Below are 16,593 nucleotides of genomic sequence, written 5' to 3'. Positions count from 1 at the left end.
AGTTACCATGTTGGTCTTGACTAGATGGAAAATACGGGAAAAATGAACGATTCCATCAAAAAGAGCGTCAGCTGTAAGTCATTACCTATAACTGCACTGTAATCACTTGTATGTTCTGCATGTATGCCGAGGGAAATTGTGACCACACCTCTAGCCACACCTCAATCCTTGCCTACTTACAATTTCTTTCTACCCTGGTAGAAGGAGATGTCAGAGGGGTGGTGGCAGTGAGCGACATCCAGAAGATGCCTGAGACTGCAGGGCATAGACCCAAATCCGGGACTGTCCCACTGTATCCAGGACAGATGGAACTAGAGCTGAGTGGATCGATTCACGGAACTCTGGTCCAGCGTGCAGAAGAATGGCACATTGTGGCTGGACAGGAGGCCATGAATCTCTTACCTTCTGGTGTTCCCAGTGTGACCTTTGATTAGCCAAAGATGAAGCAACATCATCTGTACGTCCTGCTCATCTCTACTTGGGCCTATGGATTTATTTTTTGTTCCTTCATTCACAGTCATATCAGCCAGAACTTTCTCATCTTTATGTAGCTTCACTATGTGACATCTGACTTTTTTGTGTCTGTAAGGCCTCTTTCGCACGTCCTGATATTACCGGTACTGGAAAAAACAGTACCGGAGATATCCGTGTCCATGTGTACCTGTGTGGCATACATGTGGCAACTGTGTGCTGCCCGTGTACAGCATCAGAATCACACATACCGGCGCCTGGAAATCAGCGGTACAGTTAACACTGTTCCCAAGCACCAAGGAATCTCTCATCATTGTCCCCTGTTTGCGCTGCGATCAGCGTGAGCAAGGGACAATGTTGAGAGTAGTATTCAGCCTTCGCTGTCTCCAAAAAGTGTAAAAATAAGAATAAAATAAAAAAATCATTATACTCACCTCGCTCGAGGCGACCGCACACGCTGAGAAGCAGAGGAGAATGACTCGCTGCGACTAGCGGGCCCCTGAACTCTGCTGAGCTCAGTGAGTGAAAGGACACCGCTCGGTGAGTTCAGCGCAGTTCAGTGGCCCGCTCTCTGCATCGTGTCATTCTGCCCTGTTCCTCAGCGTGTGGGGTTGTCACAAGCCACAGATCACGCTGATGAAGAAATGTGGTCAGATGGATTACGGCAGGGGACACTGGATTATTTAAACTTCAGACAGGTGAGTGATATTGTTCTTTTTTATTTTTAGTTTATTTACAGGGGACAATGGTTTAAGGGAATTAGGTGTAAAGGTGAGTATAATGTGTTTTTTATTTTATTCTCATTTTTACACTTGTTGGAGACAGCGGGGGCAGACTACAACTCTCAATATTGCCTCTTGCTCGTGCTAATCGCTCAGTAGAGCAGGGACTAGTCCAGCCCCTGAAACGGACTTCACTAATGACGCTTTGTTTCAGGGAGGGGGCAGAGCCTGCGACAGTGACTGTAGCCTCTGCCCTCCGATGATGTATTGTTTGAGTATCCCATGCACTGGGGATTATCAAACAAAATGCCATCAAACCAGAAGTAGATAAAAAAAATAAAGGAGTTAGAGAGAGTAGAGTGGGAACAGTAGGGACTTTGTAATGAAAGTTTATTAGATAAACGTTTAAAATATTGCAATAAATAGCCATTTAGGATTAAAATCAATATTAGTTTTGGACCATCCCATTAACATCCATTAAAGGGAATTTGTCAGCAGGTTTTTGCTGCGTAATATGAGACACCATGATGTAGTGGAAGAGAGCCTGATTGCAGGGAGGTGTCACTTACTGGGCTGTGTTTTGCTGTCTCAATATAATCAGTGTTTTTATCAGCAAGAGGTTATCACTACAGGACCCTGACCTTGTGCCTAGTCAAACTACTCCCCACAACAGATTAGTATCTTTCTGTCACTATACAAAGTATATAGAAAGCAGTGGTGTGGGCAATGTTATTCAGGGCTCAACATTTGATCTCTTCTAGATCTGCAGCAGAGAAAACTGTGAATCTATCACTGCTGCATCCAGTATGTGATATATCGCTGGAATCAGGGTCTTTATCCCTACTTTATTATGCTGTCAGATTACATAGCAACAACCTGCTGACATATTTTCTTTAATGGGATTGTCCAGGACTTAGCGTGTGTCATCAATATCAGCTCTATGGCGTCTGACACTTGCCACTCCTACAGTTGTTTGCAGATCTCACAATGAATAGCAGTAAATAGTGAACATCAACCTCTGTACAATGTGTAGTGGCCGTATTCTCCCCACTGCCGGAGTTTATAACAGCTGATCAGTTGAAGTTCCGGGTGCCTGACTCCTACTGATCTAATATTAATCTTAAAGGTAGCTCATCAGTGTCTAAGTACTAGACAACCATTTAGTCAGTGTAAGGCCACATTCACACGCTCAGTATTTGGTCAGTATTTTACATCAGTATTTGTAAGCTTAAACCAGGAGTGGGTGATAAATACAGAAGTGGTGACGTGTTTCTATTATACTTTTCCTCTGATTGTTCCACTCCTGGTTTTGGATTACAAATACTGATGTAAAATACTGACCAAATACTGAACGTGTGAATGTGGCTTAAAAGGTTATAAAAAAGAGGCCGCTTTTTTATTAGTATGAAGTAATATAGTTCAGACTTCTCTGACTGCAATGTAAATGTAGGGACTCTCAACACTACGAGGATCCTTGATACTAATACCTTATCTTTATACTTTCTGCAGGATGCCTTTTTGTCATTATAAGAATGCACTTAAAGTTTTGGTCACTTTATTTTTCCCAAATATGTTGGGGACATGATTTTCTGTACACTTTCTATTATATAGGTGTAACAGATTCTCCTCCGGTTCTTGTTAGTGCAGCCTCCCTCACAGACTGTACAGTTATCCAGTCCATAAAATGGCTGCTGGTGGAGAAGCTTGTGACCAGACCTGTCCATCACTTTCCTCCAATTGTAAGAAACCTCACATGGGAAAGCAGTTTCTCATTCACAGGAGGCTGATGGACATGTCTGGCCACATTCTCCTCCATCAGCAGCCATTTTGCAGAGTGTAGAGTGTGAGGAAGACTCACTAACAAGGGCAGGAGGAGAACCTGTAATACTGATATATTAAGTGCCACAAAATGTCCAACACATTTGGTAAAATAAAGTAGACAACCCCTTTCAGTTCCTCTCTATAAATTAGCTTTCATCACAGCAACATTTCCTAAAGTAGTTAAAGGGCACATGTCATGTCCGATAACACTATTAGCACTGTAAGCACGTCCTGGCACTGACTGAGTGCACTTTAAAGCTGGCTGTCAGTCATTGCCGGGGCTGCTTACAGTCGCCGTCCTCAGTGCTGTGAGTGATGACTGTAAGTGCTCCAGGAATGACTGCATGACTGAAAGGTGACAGCTCCCAGGAGAAATGAAGTTCATTTTCTTTCAGTGGCTGCAGTTTCAGTACTGTAGCCAGGCGCCTTCATAACGCTATTAACCTTCTGATTAACTCTATAGCTGTAGGCTAATAGTGTTATCAGACATAACAGGTTCTTTTTAAAGGAGTTGTCTTACCACAACAACAGAGCATACAGTAGCGACCAAAAGTTTTACATTTTTTTTAAAAGTGTGATTCCTTCTGTCTGGTTGGTGTGATGCCATTTTCCTCGTGATTTTAGTAAACCGGAAGCAAATGGTTGTCAGCCATAAGGACGAAAATTGTGTTTGACATTGTTTTATCCCTTTATGTGTTAGTTTTCAACATTTCCTGGGCCAAATGTTTTGTATAGTTCGTCATGATTAGTCAAATTTTGCCTACATTTTTTTTTATTTGTTTTTACGTTAAAACATGGCAAAGACCAAGCCAAATTTATCACCAGATGTCAGGAAGCTTATAATTCGGAGAGTGAAGTCAGGCAAAAGCAAAAAAGAGGTATCTATGGAATTCAACTGTTCTCAGAGTCAAGTGTCACGTATATTAAAAAAAAGAAAAAGAAGATTATGGAACAGCTGACAAACCTAGAAGTGGACGACCACGGAAAACTTCCTCCAGAGTTGGTCACATTATTAAGAAAAAGTCAGTATCTGAAGTCCATACAAGTGCTGTACAGATTTTGCACAAAATGAACGAAGAATATGGGGTCAAAGTGAGTAGCAAAACTGTGGTGTGACGGCTAAGAGCAGTAGGGTTGAATGCACGAGTTCCAGTCAAGAAGCCTTTCATCTCTGCAAAGAACCGGAAGGTCCGACTTGAGTTTGCCAAAGAACACAGCCAATGAAAAGAAACAGATTGGTCTAAGGTGTTGTGGTCCGCTGAATCCAAGTTTGGTAGTGATAGGAAGTAGTGAAGAGCGAGAAAGTCTCATTAACCCTTTCGGCGATCATGCTCGGGTGCTTGCTGAGTTTTTTGGCGTGCTCGGCATTTCATTTACTGTCGCCATGGGCAGGCAACCTCTGTATGTGTCACATCTGTCTAACAGCTGTGACACATGCCGACGCGACAGTCAATGAAAAGCAGAGCATGCCAAAATATTCGGCGTGCACCCGAGCGTGCTCGCCAAAAGGGTTAATGAGACATACTCGCTCAGCACTATATATACTGCCCAATTGGAAAATGTAATGATGTAAGGTACCAAACACCTACAGTGGAACATGGTGGTGGCAATGTCATGGTTTGGGGCAGCTTTTCTGCATCTAACATTGGCTCCCTGCATAGAATTGATGGAAATATGAATGATACCATGTACAAGGATATACTGGAGAATGTAATGCTTCCACATAGTAAAACCAAAGTAGGCAAGGGATGGAAATTCCAGCAAGGCAATGATCCTAAGCACACATCAAATTTAGTCAACAACTGGTTAGCAAAGAAAAATGTTCTCCTGCAGCAATGACCAAGCCAATCACCTGATTTACACCCTATAGAGCACCTTTGGGATGAGTTAGGGCGGTGAGTTGGGACCTGTACTCATAGCAATAGAGATGAATTGTTTGCAGATTTGCAAATGGAATGGAGCAAAATCCCTCAAGATGTCTTGAATACTCTAGTGGCTTCAATGCCCCGTCTGTGTGGTGCAGGAATTACAGCAAGAGGTTATATTACAAAATACTAAGTTATGGCATTGTAAGCAATGAATTACTCTGTATGTTGTGGTCAATAAATAATATATGCAAAGCTTTTGGCAGTCAGTTTTCTTTAATTAGATGACCATACCTATATTCAAAAGCATTTTAGTTAAAATTAAGGTCTTGCATGATGACAACTTCATGCAGTTTCATTTCATCTCCAGGAAAATGGCATCACAACAACCAGACAGAAGGAATCACACTTTTAAACAAAATGAAAAACTTTTGGTTGCTACTGTATGTATGGCCTAGATAGGGTACATCGCTCAGGACCCCGCTATGTGGCAGAGCGGAAAGCCCAGTATGTAATGCTGCATCGCCCCCGTGTGGCTGGTTGTTGAGTCTGCACTCTGCGGGAACACCTGATCGCTGGTCCGTGGAGGATCTGGACTGGTAGTGATCAGAATACAGGCTGCCATGCTTATAAATATAACTGCAGCGATATGGGATAACTTTAGGAATACCATTAAAATTGGTTTCACTCACTGATGATGCATTTCCAACATTTTACTGCAGAATTTCTCATAACACAAACAACCCTTCAATAATATGAACGCTACATGCACAGATACCATAAAGCAGTGTTCCAATGTGGAGATAATATATATAATGCAGAGGCCACAGCAATGAATAGTGAGGCAAGGTCATTCGCCAAAATCACTGATGACTGTGTGGTTGATGCAGGCTGTAATCCATATTGTTGCCACTAGATGGCAGTGTGACGACTGTATTGGTTCACCATAAAGCATTAGCTCCGCCCCTTGAGCCCCCGGAACACGCAGTGTCCGTGCAGTGCCCATGCTCGGGTACCTGGCGGCCGCAGCTCTGTGCCTGGCAGCACTGCTGGGCATGCGGACGGATCCATGGACCTTCGTTGAGATCCCGGGGTTGAGCTATATCTTTCCCGAGAAGTGCAGTGTGACCCCAGTACGGCTGCTGAGTAAGGGGGAGCTGTCCATCTACCACGGGGGGCACGGCAGCCCGGGCTTGTACCTGGCTGTGCTAGGGCAGGTGTTTGATGTGCAGAAGGGGATGAAGCATTATGGTCCTGGGGGCTCCTACAGCTTCTTTGCAGGTACAAATCCTAATTTCTGGTTATAGGGGGCAATGTGCCATGTAAATGCCACTCACTATAGAGGGCAGCAGACAAGGGGTGGAATGAACTGCCGCTTATTGGATTCCGCAATAGACAGCTGTTTGTTTTTAAAGTTTTCTTTAGAAAATAATTCCGGAGCAACTAGACTTCTGCACTGTGATGTTACTCTGTTATTCCTCCTGGAATTGTATGCACGAATTGGAAACTGTGTGTTACTCAGGCTTCCAACTGTTCTGCATGGCCTGGGAGACCCCCAGAAAAAGTGGGGATATCCCTGACTCCAGGGCGAGATCTAGTTTCCTGGGCATCCTATAGACTGCTTTATAGGGAGGGATCCCCGAATGTTCCCTCCTGTCAGCACTACATTAGAGCCCTGGCACACCCGTATAACAGAGTTAGGCCACGTTCACACACTCAGTATTTGTAAGACAAAATCAGGAGAGGAACAATCAGAGGAAAAGTATAATAGAAACACGTCACCACTTCTGTATTTATCACCCACTCCGGGTTTTGGCTTACAAATACTGAGGTAAAAAACTGATCAAATACTGAACATGTGAATGTAGCTTTACTCTTCCTCTCCTACTTCCCCCTTGGCAGAGATCCTCAATCACATCCTCAGTCTTTCATGACTGCAGCACCTTTTTATGTTCTGCATCCCCTTCCCGAGCCTGATGGTCACAACCCAGTAGTGGAGGTGGTCTAGCCTTATCCTGCACCATTTTGGTTTTGCACCTTTTTTTTTAAAGCATAACACAAAGGGTATGGTATATGGTGAGAAAAATGTTGGCTCAGGTATTCTCATTTTCTTTTCGCTTTACCGAAGAACCATTTCCAAAAGTTGACTGTTTTAGGTTACTCATACATTTCCAATGGGCATAAAGGAGGAATAGTACATCTAAGAGTTCTAAGCGTTGAAAAATTATTTTATGGCAATACTTTTTACTAAAACAAACATGTCAGTAGGTCCTGGTCCAATTTAACTATATAATTGTATATTTCTATAAGGCCATGTTCATACTGCAGCCGTGGATATATTTCGTCAAGCTGCTCTTGTGCATTGCCAGGTCCATGATACAATGGATGCCAAGGGCGCCTGCTGGATCCCATTTAGTGTGTTTGTTGTGTTTCTTGGAATATCCCTATTCCTTCCATCTATTTTAACAACGGGAGTGATCCATTATAAGCCAGTGAATTCGGTCAGGATCCATTGTCATTTCTGTCCTGGACGCCGTATACTGGAATCAATGAGAAAACATAAACTGGGCCTGGTACAACTCCTGGCAAAAATTATGGAATCACCGGACTCGGAGGATGCTCATTCAGTTGTTTAATGGTGTTGAAAAAAAGCAGATCACAGACATGGCACAAAACTAAAGTCATTTCAAATGGCAACTTTAGGGCTTTAAGAAACACTAAAAGAAATCAAGATTAAAAATGTGGTACTCAGTAAGGGTAATTTTTTTTCAGACCAAGCAGAGGGAAAAAATTATGGAATCACCCTGTAAATTTCCATTTCCAAAACTAACACCTGCATCAAATTAGATCTGCTCGTTAGTCTGCATCTAAAAATGAGTGATCACACCTTGGATTGCTGTTACACCAAGTGGACTGACATGAATCATGGCTCCAACACGAGAGATGTCAATTGAAACAAAGAAGAGGATTATCAAACTCTTAAAAGAAGGTAAATCATCACGTAATGTTGCAAAACATGTTGGTTGTTCACAGTCAGCTGTGTCTAAAATCTGGACCAAATACAAACAACATAATAAGGTTGTTAACCCCTTAAGCCCCGCGGGTGGTTTGCACGTTAATGACCGGGCCAATTTTTACAATTCTGACCACTGTCACTTTATGAGGTAATTACTCTGGAACGCTTCAACGGATCCCCCTGATTCTGAGATTGTTTTTTCGTGACATATTGTACTTCATGATTGTGGAAAAATTTCTTCGATATCACTTGCGTTTATTTGTGAAAAAAACAGAAATTTGGCGAAAATTTTGAAAATTTTGCAATTTTCAAAATTTGAATTTTTAAGCCCTGAAATCAGAGCGATATGTCACACAAAAGAGTTAATAAATAACATTTCCCACATGTCTACTTTACATCAGCACAATTTTGGAACCAAAATTTTTTTTTGTTAGGGAGCTATAAGGGTTAAAAGTTGACCAGCGATTTCTCATTTTTCCAACAAAATTTATAAAACCATTTTTTTAGGGACCACATCACATTTGAAATCACTTGGAGAGGTATTTATGACAGAAAATACACAAAAGTGACACCATTCTAAAAACTGCACCCCTCAAGGTGCTCAAAACCACATTCAAGAACTTTATTAACCCTTCAGGTGCTTCACAGGAATTTTTTGAATGTGGAAGAAAAAAATGAACATTTAACTTTTTTCACAAAAATGTTACTTTAGACCCAATTTTTTTTATTTTCACTGGGGTAACAAGAAAAATGGACCCCAAAATTTGTTGTGCAATTTCCCCTGGGCACGCAGATACCCAATATTTGGGGAAGAAACACTGTTTGGGCGCACGGCAGGGCTCGGAAGGGAAGGAGCGCCATTTGACTTTTTGATTGTAAAATTTGCTTGAATAATTAGCGGACGCCATGTTGTGTTTGGAGAGCCCCTGTGTGCCCAAACTTTGGAGCTCCCCCACAAGTGACCCCATTTTGGAAACTAGACCCCCCAAGGCACCTATCTAGATGCATAGTGAGCACTTGGAACCCCCAGGTGCTTCACAAATTGATTCGTAAAAATGAAAAAGTGAAAAAAAAAACACTTTTTCATTTTTACGAATCAATTTGTGAAGCACCTAGGGGTTCCAAGTGCTCACTATGCATCTAGATAGGTGCCTTGGGGGGTCTAGTTTCCAAAATGGGGTCACTTGTGGGGGAGCTCCAATGTTTGGGCACACAGGGACTCTCTAAATACAACATGGTATCCGCTAACAAATTGAATGGAAAATTGGCTCAAATTGTTAGCGGACACCACATTGCGTTTGGAGAGCCCCTCTGTGCCCAAACTTTGGAGCTCCCCCACAAGTGACCCCATTTTGGAAACTAGACCCCCCAAGGCACCTTTCTAGATGCATAGTGAGCACTTGGAACCCCCAGGTGCTTCACAAATTGATTCGTAATAATGAAAAAGTGAAAAAAAAAAACACTTTTTCATTTTTATGAATCAATTTGTGAAGCACCTGGGGTTCCAAGTGCTCACTATGCATCTAGATAGGTGCCTTGGGGGGGTCTAGTTTCCAAAATGGGGTCACTTGTGGGGGAGCTCCAATGTTTGGGCACACAGGGACTCTCTAAACGCAACATGGCGTCCGCTAACAATTTGAGCCGATTTTCCATTCAATTTGTTAGCGGACACCATGTCGCGTTTGGAGAGCCCGTGATGTGCCTAAACAGTGGAGCTCCCCCACAAGTGTCCCCATTTTGGAAACTATACCCCTCAAGGATTTTATTAAGGTGTATAGTGAACATTTTGAACCCAGAGGTACGGCACAGAATTTGTTTACATTAGGTCATCATATTGAATAAGTTGTCATTATTCTTGAGCGCAAGTGCTCGCTACTTGAGTTTGCATCGGGTACTCAGGTATGCACCATGTACAGCGTGTGCTCGAGTGCCTGCTCCGCATGTTTCACGGTTATTAGACACCCAAAAAAAAACATGCGGGGATCGCTCGTGCATGGCAGGCAATCCCCGTAAAGTTTTTTGGCCGCGAAGCATATGGGGCAGAGACTCGAGCATGTCACTCAAATACCCACGATACTCAATGCATACCAGAGCACCCGATGCAAACTCAAGTAGCGAGCACTTGCGCTCAACACTAGTCGCCATATCGTCATCTTTTTTTCATACTTTTGAAAAAAATCCCAACCCCAGCACAACCCTAGCCCCAGCACAACCCTAGCCCCAGCACAACCCTAGCCCCAGCACAACCCTAGCCCCAGCACAACCCTAGCCCCAAACCCAGCCCTAACCCTAGCCCAATCCTAACCCAAGAGTTTATTTTTGACGCCGTTCCTTGTGCGGTATAAGTGATTAGACGACTTTATTCTTCGGGTCGGTGTGATTACAGCAATGCCAGAATCATATGGGGTTTTTATGACTGACAGCTGTCACACACTAAAAGATGCATTTTTTGTAAAATCTAGTTTTTGCATCGCCATATTTTGAGAGCTATAATTTTTCCAGATTTTGGCAGACAGTCATGTGACGGCTCGTTTTTTGCGGGATGACTTGACGTTGTTATTGGTGCCATTTTCAGGCACGTGACATTTTTTGATCGCTTTCTATTCCGATTTTTGGGAGGCAGAATAAACAAAAACCAACAATTCATGAATTGTTTTTTTTTTTTTTATTCTGTTCCGCGTGTGGTAAAATTGATGAGGTAGCTTTATTCTTCGGGTCAGTACGTTTACAGCGGTACCACATTTGTATCATTTTTCTATGTTTTGGCGCTTATACACAATAAAAGCTATTTTCTAGAAAAAAATATTTTTTAGTATCGCTTTATTCTGAGAGCTATAACTTTTTTATTTTTCGGCTGATGGAGCTGTATGGCAGCTTGTTTTTTGCGGGACGAGATGACGTTTTCAGCGGTATCATTTTTATTTGTATGCGTCTTTTTGATCGCGTGTTATTCCACTTTTTGTTTGGCGGTATGGTGATAAAGCATTGTTTTTTGCTTCGTTTTTTTTTTTTTTTTTTTTTTTTTACCATGTTCACTGAAGGGGTTAACTAGTGGGACAGTTTTATAGGTCAGGTTGTTCCGGATGCGGCGATACCAAATATGTGTACTTTTATTGTTTTTTTTTAATTTTTTTTATAATAATATTTATTGATGGGTACATTATATTTTTATTTTTGGTGTATTATTTTTTTTATTTTTTTATAATATTTTTGCACTTTCTTTTTTTTCCACTTTCACACAGTTTATACACTTTATTACTTTGTCCCACTCTGGGACTTTCACTTTTTTTTTTTCTGATCGCCTGCATGGCACAGGAATGGAGCACCATCCCTATGCCATGAAGGCTGTCAGAAGTGCACAGTGTGAAGATTGCTTGGAGATGCACTGCGCATGTCCAAGCAATCTTCCTGCTCTCTGGTGACCCGGATGTTGTCATGACGACATCGAGTCGTCATGGCAACACCCGGGAAGCCTTTGCAGACTGCGCTGGAAGCCGGAAGAGGAGGTGAGTATCGCCGATCACCTCCCCTTGCCCCCGCAATGCCGCGATCGACTTCGATCGCAGCATCGCGGGGGTTAATGTGCTGGGAGCGGTGCAGGACCGCTCCCTGCACATAGTACCGGGTGTCAGCTGTGACAATCAGCTGACACCCGGCGGCGATCGCGCCCGCACAGCCTGTGTGCGCGCGCGATCGCGATGACGTACTAATACGGGTCTGGCTCTTAAGTCCCAGGGCACAGACGCGTATTAGTACGTCAGATGTTATTAAGGGGTTGAAGGCAAACATACTGGTAGACCAAGGAAGACATCAAAGCGTCAAGACCGGAAACTTAAAGCAATATGTCTCCAAAACAGGAAATGCACAACAAAACAAATGAGGAACGAATGGGAGGAAACTGGAGTCAATGTCTGTGACCGAACTGTAAGAAACTACCTAAAGGAAATGTGATTTACATACAGAAAAGCTAAACATAAGCCATCATTAGCACCTAAACAGAAAAAAACAAGGTTACAATGGGCTAAGGAAAAGCAATAGTGTGCTGTGGATGACTGGATGAAAGTCATATTCAGTGATGAATCGCGAATCTGCATTGGGCAAGGTGATGATGCTGGAACTTCTGTTTGGTGCCGTTCCAATGAGATTTATAAAGATGACTGCATGAAGAGAACATGCAAATTTCCACAGTCATTGATGATATGGGGCTGCATGTCAGGTAAAGGAACTGGGGAGATGGCTGTCATTACATCTTCAATAACTGCTCAAGTTTACATTGATATTTTGGACAGTTTTCTTATCCCATCAATTGAAAGGATGTTTGGGGATGATGACATCATTTTTCAAGATGATAATGCATCCTGCCATAGAGCAAAAACTGTGAAAACATTCCTTGAAAGAAGACGCATAAGGTCAATGTCATGGCCTGCAAATAGTCTGGATCTCAATCCAATTGAAAATCTTTGGTGGAAGCTGAAGAAAATGGTCCATGGCAAGGCTCCAACCTGCAAAGCTGATCTGGCAACAGCAATCAGAGAAAGTTGGAGCCAGATTGATGAAGAGTACGGTTTGCCACTCATTAAGTCCATGCCTCAGAGACTGCAAGCTGTTATTAAAGCCAGAAGTGGTGCAACAAAATACTAGTCATGTATTGGAGTATTCTTTTGTGTGTTTGTTTTTCATGATTCCATAATTTTTTCCTCAGAATTGAGTGATTCCATAATTTTTTCCCTCTGCTTGGTCTGAAAAAAATTACCCTTACTGAGTACCACATTTTTAATCTTGATTTCTTTTAGTGTTTTTTAAAGCCCTAAAGTTGCCATTTGAAATGACTTTAGTTTTGTGCCATGTCTGTGATCTGCTTTTTTTCAACAACATTAAACAACTGAATGAACATCTTCCGAGCCTGGTGATTCCATAATTTTTGCCAGGGGTTGTAGATCTGTAGATACATCTTCTGCCATACACGTCTTTTACATATGGGTGAACCCACAGTGTTTTCCAAGACACGTCAGTGTTTTTTTACCTGAATGTCTTTTTTTTGCCATCTTTTTGTTGGTTTCCTCAGTGTTTGTTCATCATTTTGGATCACTGGCTTTTTTTTTTTTTTATATACCATTTTTCCATTATTTTGATGGCATCTTTTGTACTGGTGGTTTTCCGAACCTGCTAGTGGTTTCTGAAGCGAAAACACTGGGCATCTTTTAATCCTTCCCATTGACATCTATTATAAAGTATAGAGCGTTTTCAGAGTGGAAAATGAATGAAGAATGGTCAGATCACTTCAACTGCTCGGCATTTTTTTTTTTAACCTGAAGTGGTTAAAAGTCACTCAAAAGCCTTAAAGGGGTTGTCTACTACTAGAACAACCCCTTCTTGAACTAAATGTTCGGCCCCAATGTAAATAAAATAACCTATACTCCCCTCCCGTGCTGGTGCTGTTCCAGCAGAGTCAATACTCGCGGTCCCTAAGCTCTGATGCGGTGGAATGACACGTGGTGCCCGGCGCCCAATCAGCGCTGGCGTCACTGTCCCCACCCTCTTACCTTTTGAACATGAAGAAGTCCGTCCTGCAGCTGATCTCTGACTTCCTCTTCATGTTCAATTTACCTTTATTCTGTGGCTGAACTGATCGGAGCGACAGAGGCAGCTATTAGCAGCTCAGACTGTTAAAAACAGCGGGCACTCCCTGCTTCTCCCAATTTCTTGCTGCAGACTTGCTACAGATTTCACCCCTGTACATCGATGTGATGAAATTCTTAGTGAAAATCTGTGCAGATCAACCATGAATTAAAAATCTGCAGCATATTTGTTGCTCCGTGCAAAAATTTTTTGCTAAATGTGGATTGTGCATAGTGATTTCCACAGCTGCTATTGAAAGGCCCATATGGCAATTGGAGAGTTTTGCGTTACAGAATTTTTCTGAAATAAATACATTTTGGTAGAGCACCAGCTTAAAACAACTAAATTGTATATTCCTTTTTCACAGCAAGAGATGCCTCTAGAGCCTACGTGACTGGTGACTTTACAGAAGGTGGATTAGTAGATGATGTGACCGAACTGTCACCCTCGCAGATGTTACACCTCCACAATTGGCTCAGTTTTTATCAGAAGAACTATGCAGTGGTTGGTATGTTGTTTTTTTTTGCCCCCAATATGAGAGACAGTTGTGCTGATGATAATATTCTGCTGGTAACCAGCTCATGCATAGAAACATATACTAATAAGACAGTACTTACAGTCTTTATTTTTTTTCTTTCTATAAGGTAAACTAATAGGACATTTTTATGATGAAGAAGGAAATCCTACAAAAGCTTTGGAAGATGCATTAGCCGTTATTGATATTGGGGTAAAGTTAAAAGAGCAGAGATTTGAAGAGAATAAACAGTTTCCACCATGTAACTCCGAATTTAACTCTGGTGCCAGCAGAGTGTGGTGTTCCAAAAATAGGTGAGTAGCAGCCCCAGGCTGGGCATGGCCAAGTCTGAGCCCCAATTTGCAACTTTGAACTACGGACCGCATCGGAAAATTAGCTAAACATAGTCAAAAGTTGTATACTTCCCATGTAGAGCTATATAGGGAAGAATGTAACTGAATTAGGCACTCAAGACCTGCCCTTCTATCTTATGGTCAAGCAGATTGTCATACACTATAGATATTTAGCAGAATCTATGTAGCTGACAGTAAAAAATGGCACTCATATTTTACTCTGCCATGAAAATGGTCATCATTTATTTGCTTTCTCTACAAAGCATGTTAAAGGGGTTTTCCACTTGTTTTTTTTGTTTTTCAATAAAACCCCAGTATAGTTAAAAAATAATAATAGCATAAAATTGTCTTACCGATCCGCTGCTGCACCTGTTGTAGTGCTGCCCTGGTTCCTTGCCACTTTCCATACTTCCTCATCATTCAAGTCATTTGACTGCTAAAGGGTTGATCAACTGTGGCCACTGATTGGCTGCAGTGTTCATATGTCACAAAATCACAAACAAGATCCTGTTATAGTCATATGGAGATGTGATCATTGCAAGCAGTCACCTGACTCAGCACTGATGTGTTGGTCACAGTGGTGACTAGTCATTGGCTTTAGGGCTCATTTGCCAGTCTTGAAGAAGTGAGTTTATTTTTTTTTTTATTAATTTTACACTGTGCTGAAGGGGTTATGAAAAATACAATTTAGGGAGTGGACAGTCCTTTTAGATAGACTGTGTATTTGTATAATAACTTTTATAAAGCCAGCTACAACTGATTAATTATTGTTTTGTCTTTGTAGTGGTGGAATACAAAGAGATTGGGTCGGAGTCCCCAGAAAATTGTACCTAGCTGGATATGATGGATATCGCTGTGTATGCGTCAGGACTACTGGTCCCCCATCAGAAAATCCAGAGACTATAGAACATGATGACCGCGGAGATCTAGATAATCCTTCCCTGAAGGAATATAGAGACTGCAACCCTCTGTTTGACTGGTGCTTGCTTAAAGAATAAATTCTATATCTGTAACGCAAACATAATGGACAGATACTGATAACATTGGAAGTACAGATGAGCTAAAAGATTTGCAGGACGCTAGTCCAACGGACCAGAGCCCTGCCAACCTCCTTGGTGACTCCTCTGATTACTAGGCACGACATCATTGATTCGATGTAACGCTAACATGACGTCTTGCCGGGAATACGTATCAAACTAATTCTAAGTGCTGATCTTGATGAGATGGACTCTGGAAGACAACTATTACTAATGTATGGTTTTAGTAAAATTGTGATACCTACAAATTATGATGTCACATTGGAAAAACCCTGTGTGACATGTCTAATTGGTGCATCATATAAGTGGTGCAGCTTGTGCTATACATTTATCAGCCAGATGCACAACCACTTAAAAATTTTGACTTTGGACAAAAACAATGGCAGGCTGCCTGTCGTTTTCCAAAGTTTCCTTCTTTAGCCCCAAATCTGATTTCTTGGTTTTTGTATTTACATAGATTTCTCCTTGGTGTATGGCATTCATTGATGCTTCTCCTATAAGGCCTCATACACCAGAGGTGTATATAGGGGGCTGTACAGTGGCATGTGCAACTTTAAGAATAACCTCACCAAACATCATTATTCAGTAATTGTGAACCCTACAGAAAGTGATTAGAAAGCTTGATCACTATACAGAACTACACCATTATGTGCATGAGGAGCAATCACAGTGAAGACTGGAACACAATTTTAAGTGCAGCTTGTCCATGAGCATCTGATGGCTGTAAATGAAGTACAAGGCTTCACAGAAGTAGATTTGATCCACATGTGTACAAGCTAGGACAACAATATACCAATAAACAGTTGTTTCACATGTGGCTTTTAGTTCAATTATTTTTTTTTTTTTTTATTGGTAGATAAATCAGTTGGGTTAGCTTATTAATGTGCTCTAATAAACTAACCAAACATTCAGTAAAGCGGAATTAACTTTGTTACGACATAAGACGTAGTAATGACATATGATGTAGTAGTATGTCGGATCCTTGTCTTTGTTGCAGGCTCAGGAGCTGAGCCTGCTTTATTCCTAACAGCAGTAAGTGGAGCTGAGCTCAGCCTTCTGTTCTTAACCTTTTAAATATCACTGTAAATCTCTGACATTGGAGACTGTGACTTTTGCTATATAGTATATACATTGAGTGATCAGACATTTAAGTCCCCAAATGAGACTGAAAAGTA

The 16,593-nt window shown here is 41.7% G+C and overlaps 1 protein-coding gene across 1 annotated transcript; it reads left to right on the top strand.

The window, feature by feature from the left end:
- The first annotated feature begins 5,810 nt into the window (after positions 1-5,810).
- Positions 5,811-16,235, top strand: CYB5D2 (cytochrome b5 domain containing 2). The gene is made up of 4 exons (XM_073665193.1): positions 5,811-6,160; positions 13,882-14,022; positions 14,159-14,342; positions 15,166-16,235. The coding sequence occupies exons 1-4, from the start codon at positions 5,884-5,886 to the stop codon at positions 15,377-15,379; spliced, it is 816 nt and encodes a 271-aa protein (XP_073521294.1). The 5' UTR covers positions 5,811-5,883; the 3' UTR covers positions 15,380-16,235.
- Positions 16,236-16,593: the final 358 nt, after the last annotated feature.

This window comes from Phyllobates terribilis, unplaced genomic scaffold, assembly GCF_046119375.1.
Source record: "Phyllobates terribilis strain yellow unplaced genomic scaffold, ASM4611937v1 Scaffold_2__4_contigs__length_985480577, whole genome shotgun sequence".
Classification (NCBI taxonomy): domain Eukaryota; kingdom Metazoa; phylum Chordata; class Amphibia; order Anura; family Dendrobatidae; genus Phyllobates; species Phyllobates terribilis.
Note: the sequence above shows the minus strand (reverse complement) of the source record. Positions and strands in the feature narration are given on the sequence as shown.

Bases quoted from the DNA above. Each gene is read 5' to 3' on its own strand.
- CYB5D2 (XM_073665193.1), top strand. From the start codon at position 5,884: ATGCTCGGGTACCTGGCGGCCGCAGCTCTGTGCCTGGCAGCACTGCTG. The intron at 6,161-13,881 runs GTACAAATCCTA...CCTTTTTCACAG, and splicing joins CTCCTACAGCTTCTTTGCAG to CAAGAGATGCCTCTAGAGCC. The intron at 14,343-15,165 runs GTGAGTAGCAGC...TTGTCTTTGTAG, and splicing joins GTGTGGTGTTCCAAAAATAG to TGGTGGAATACAAAGAGATT.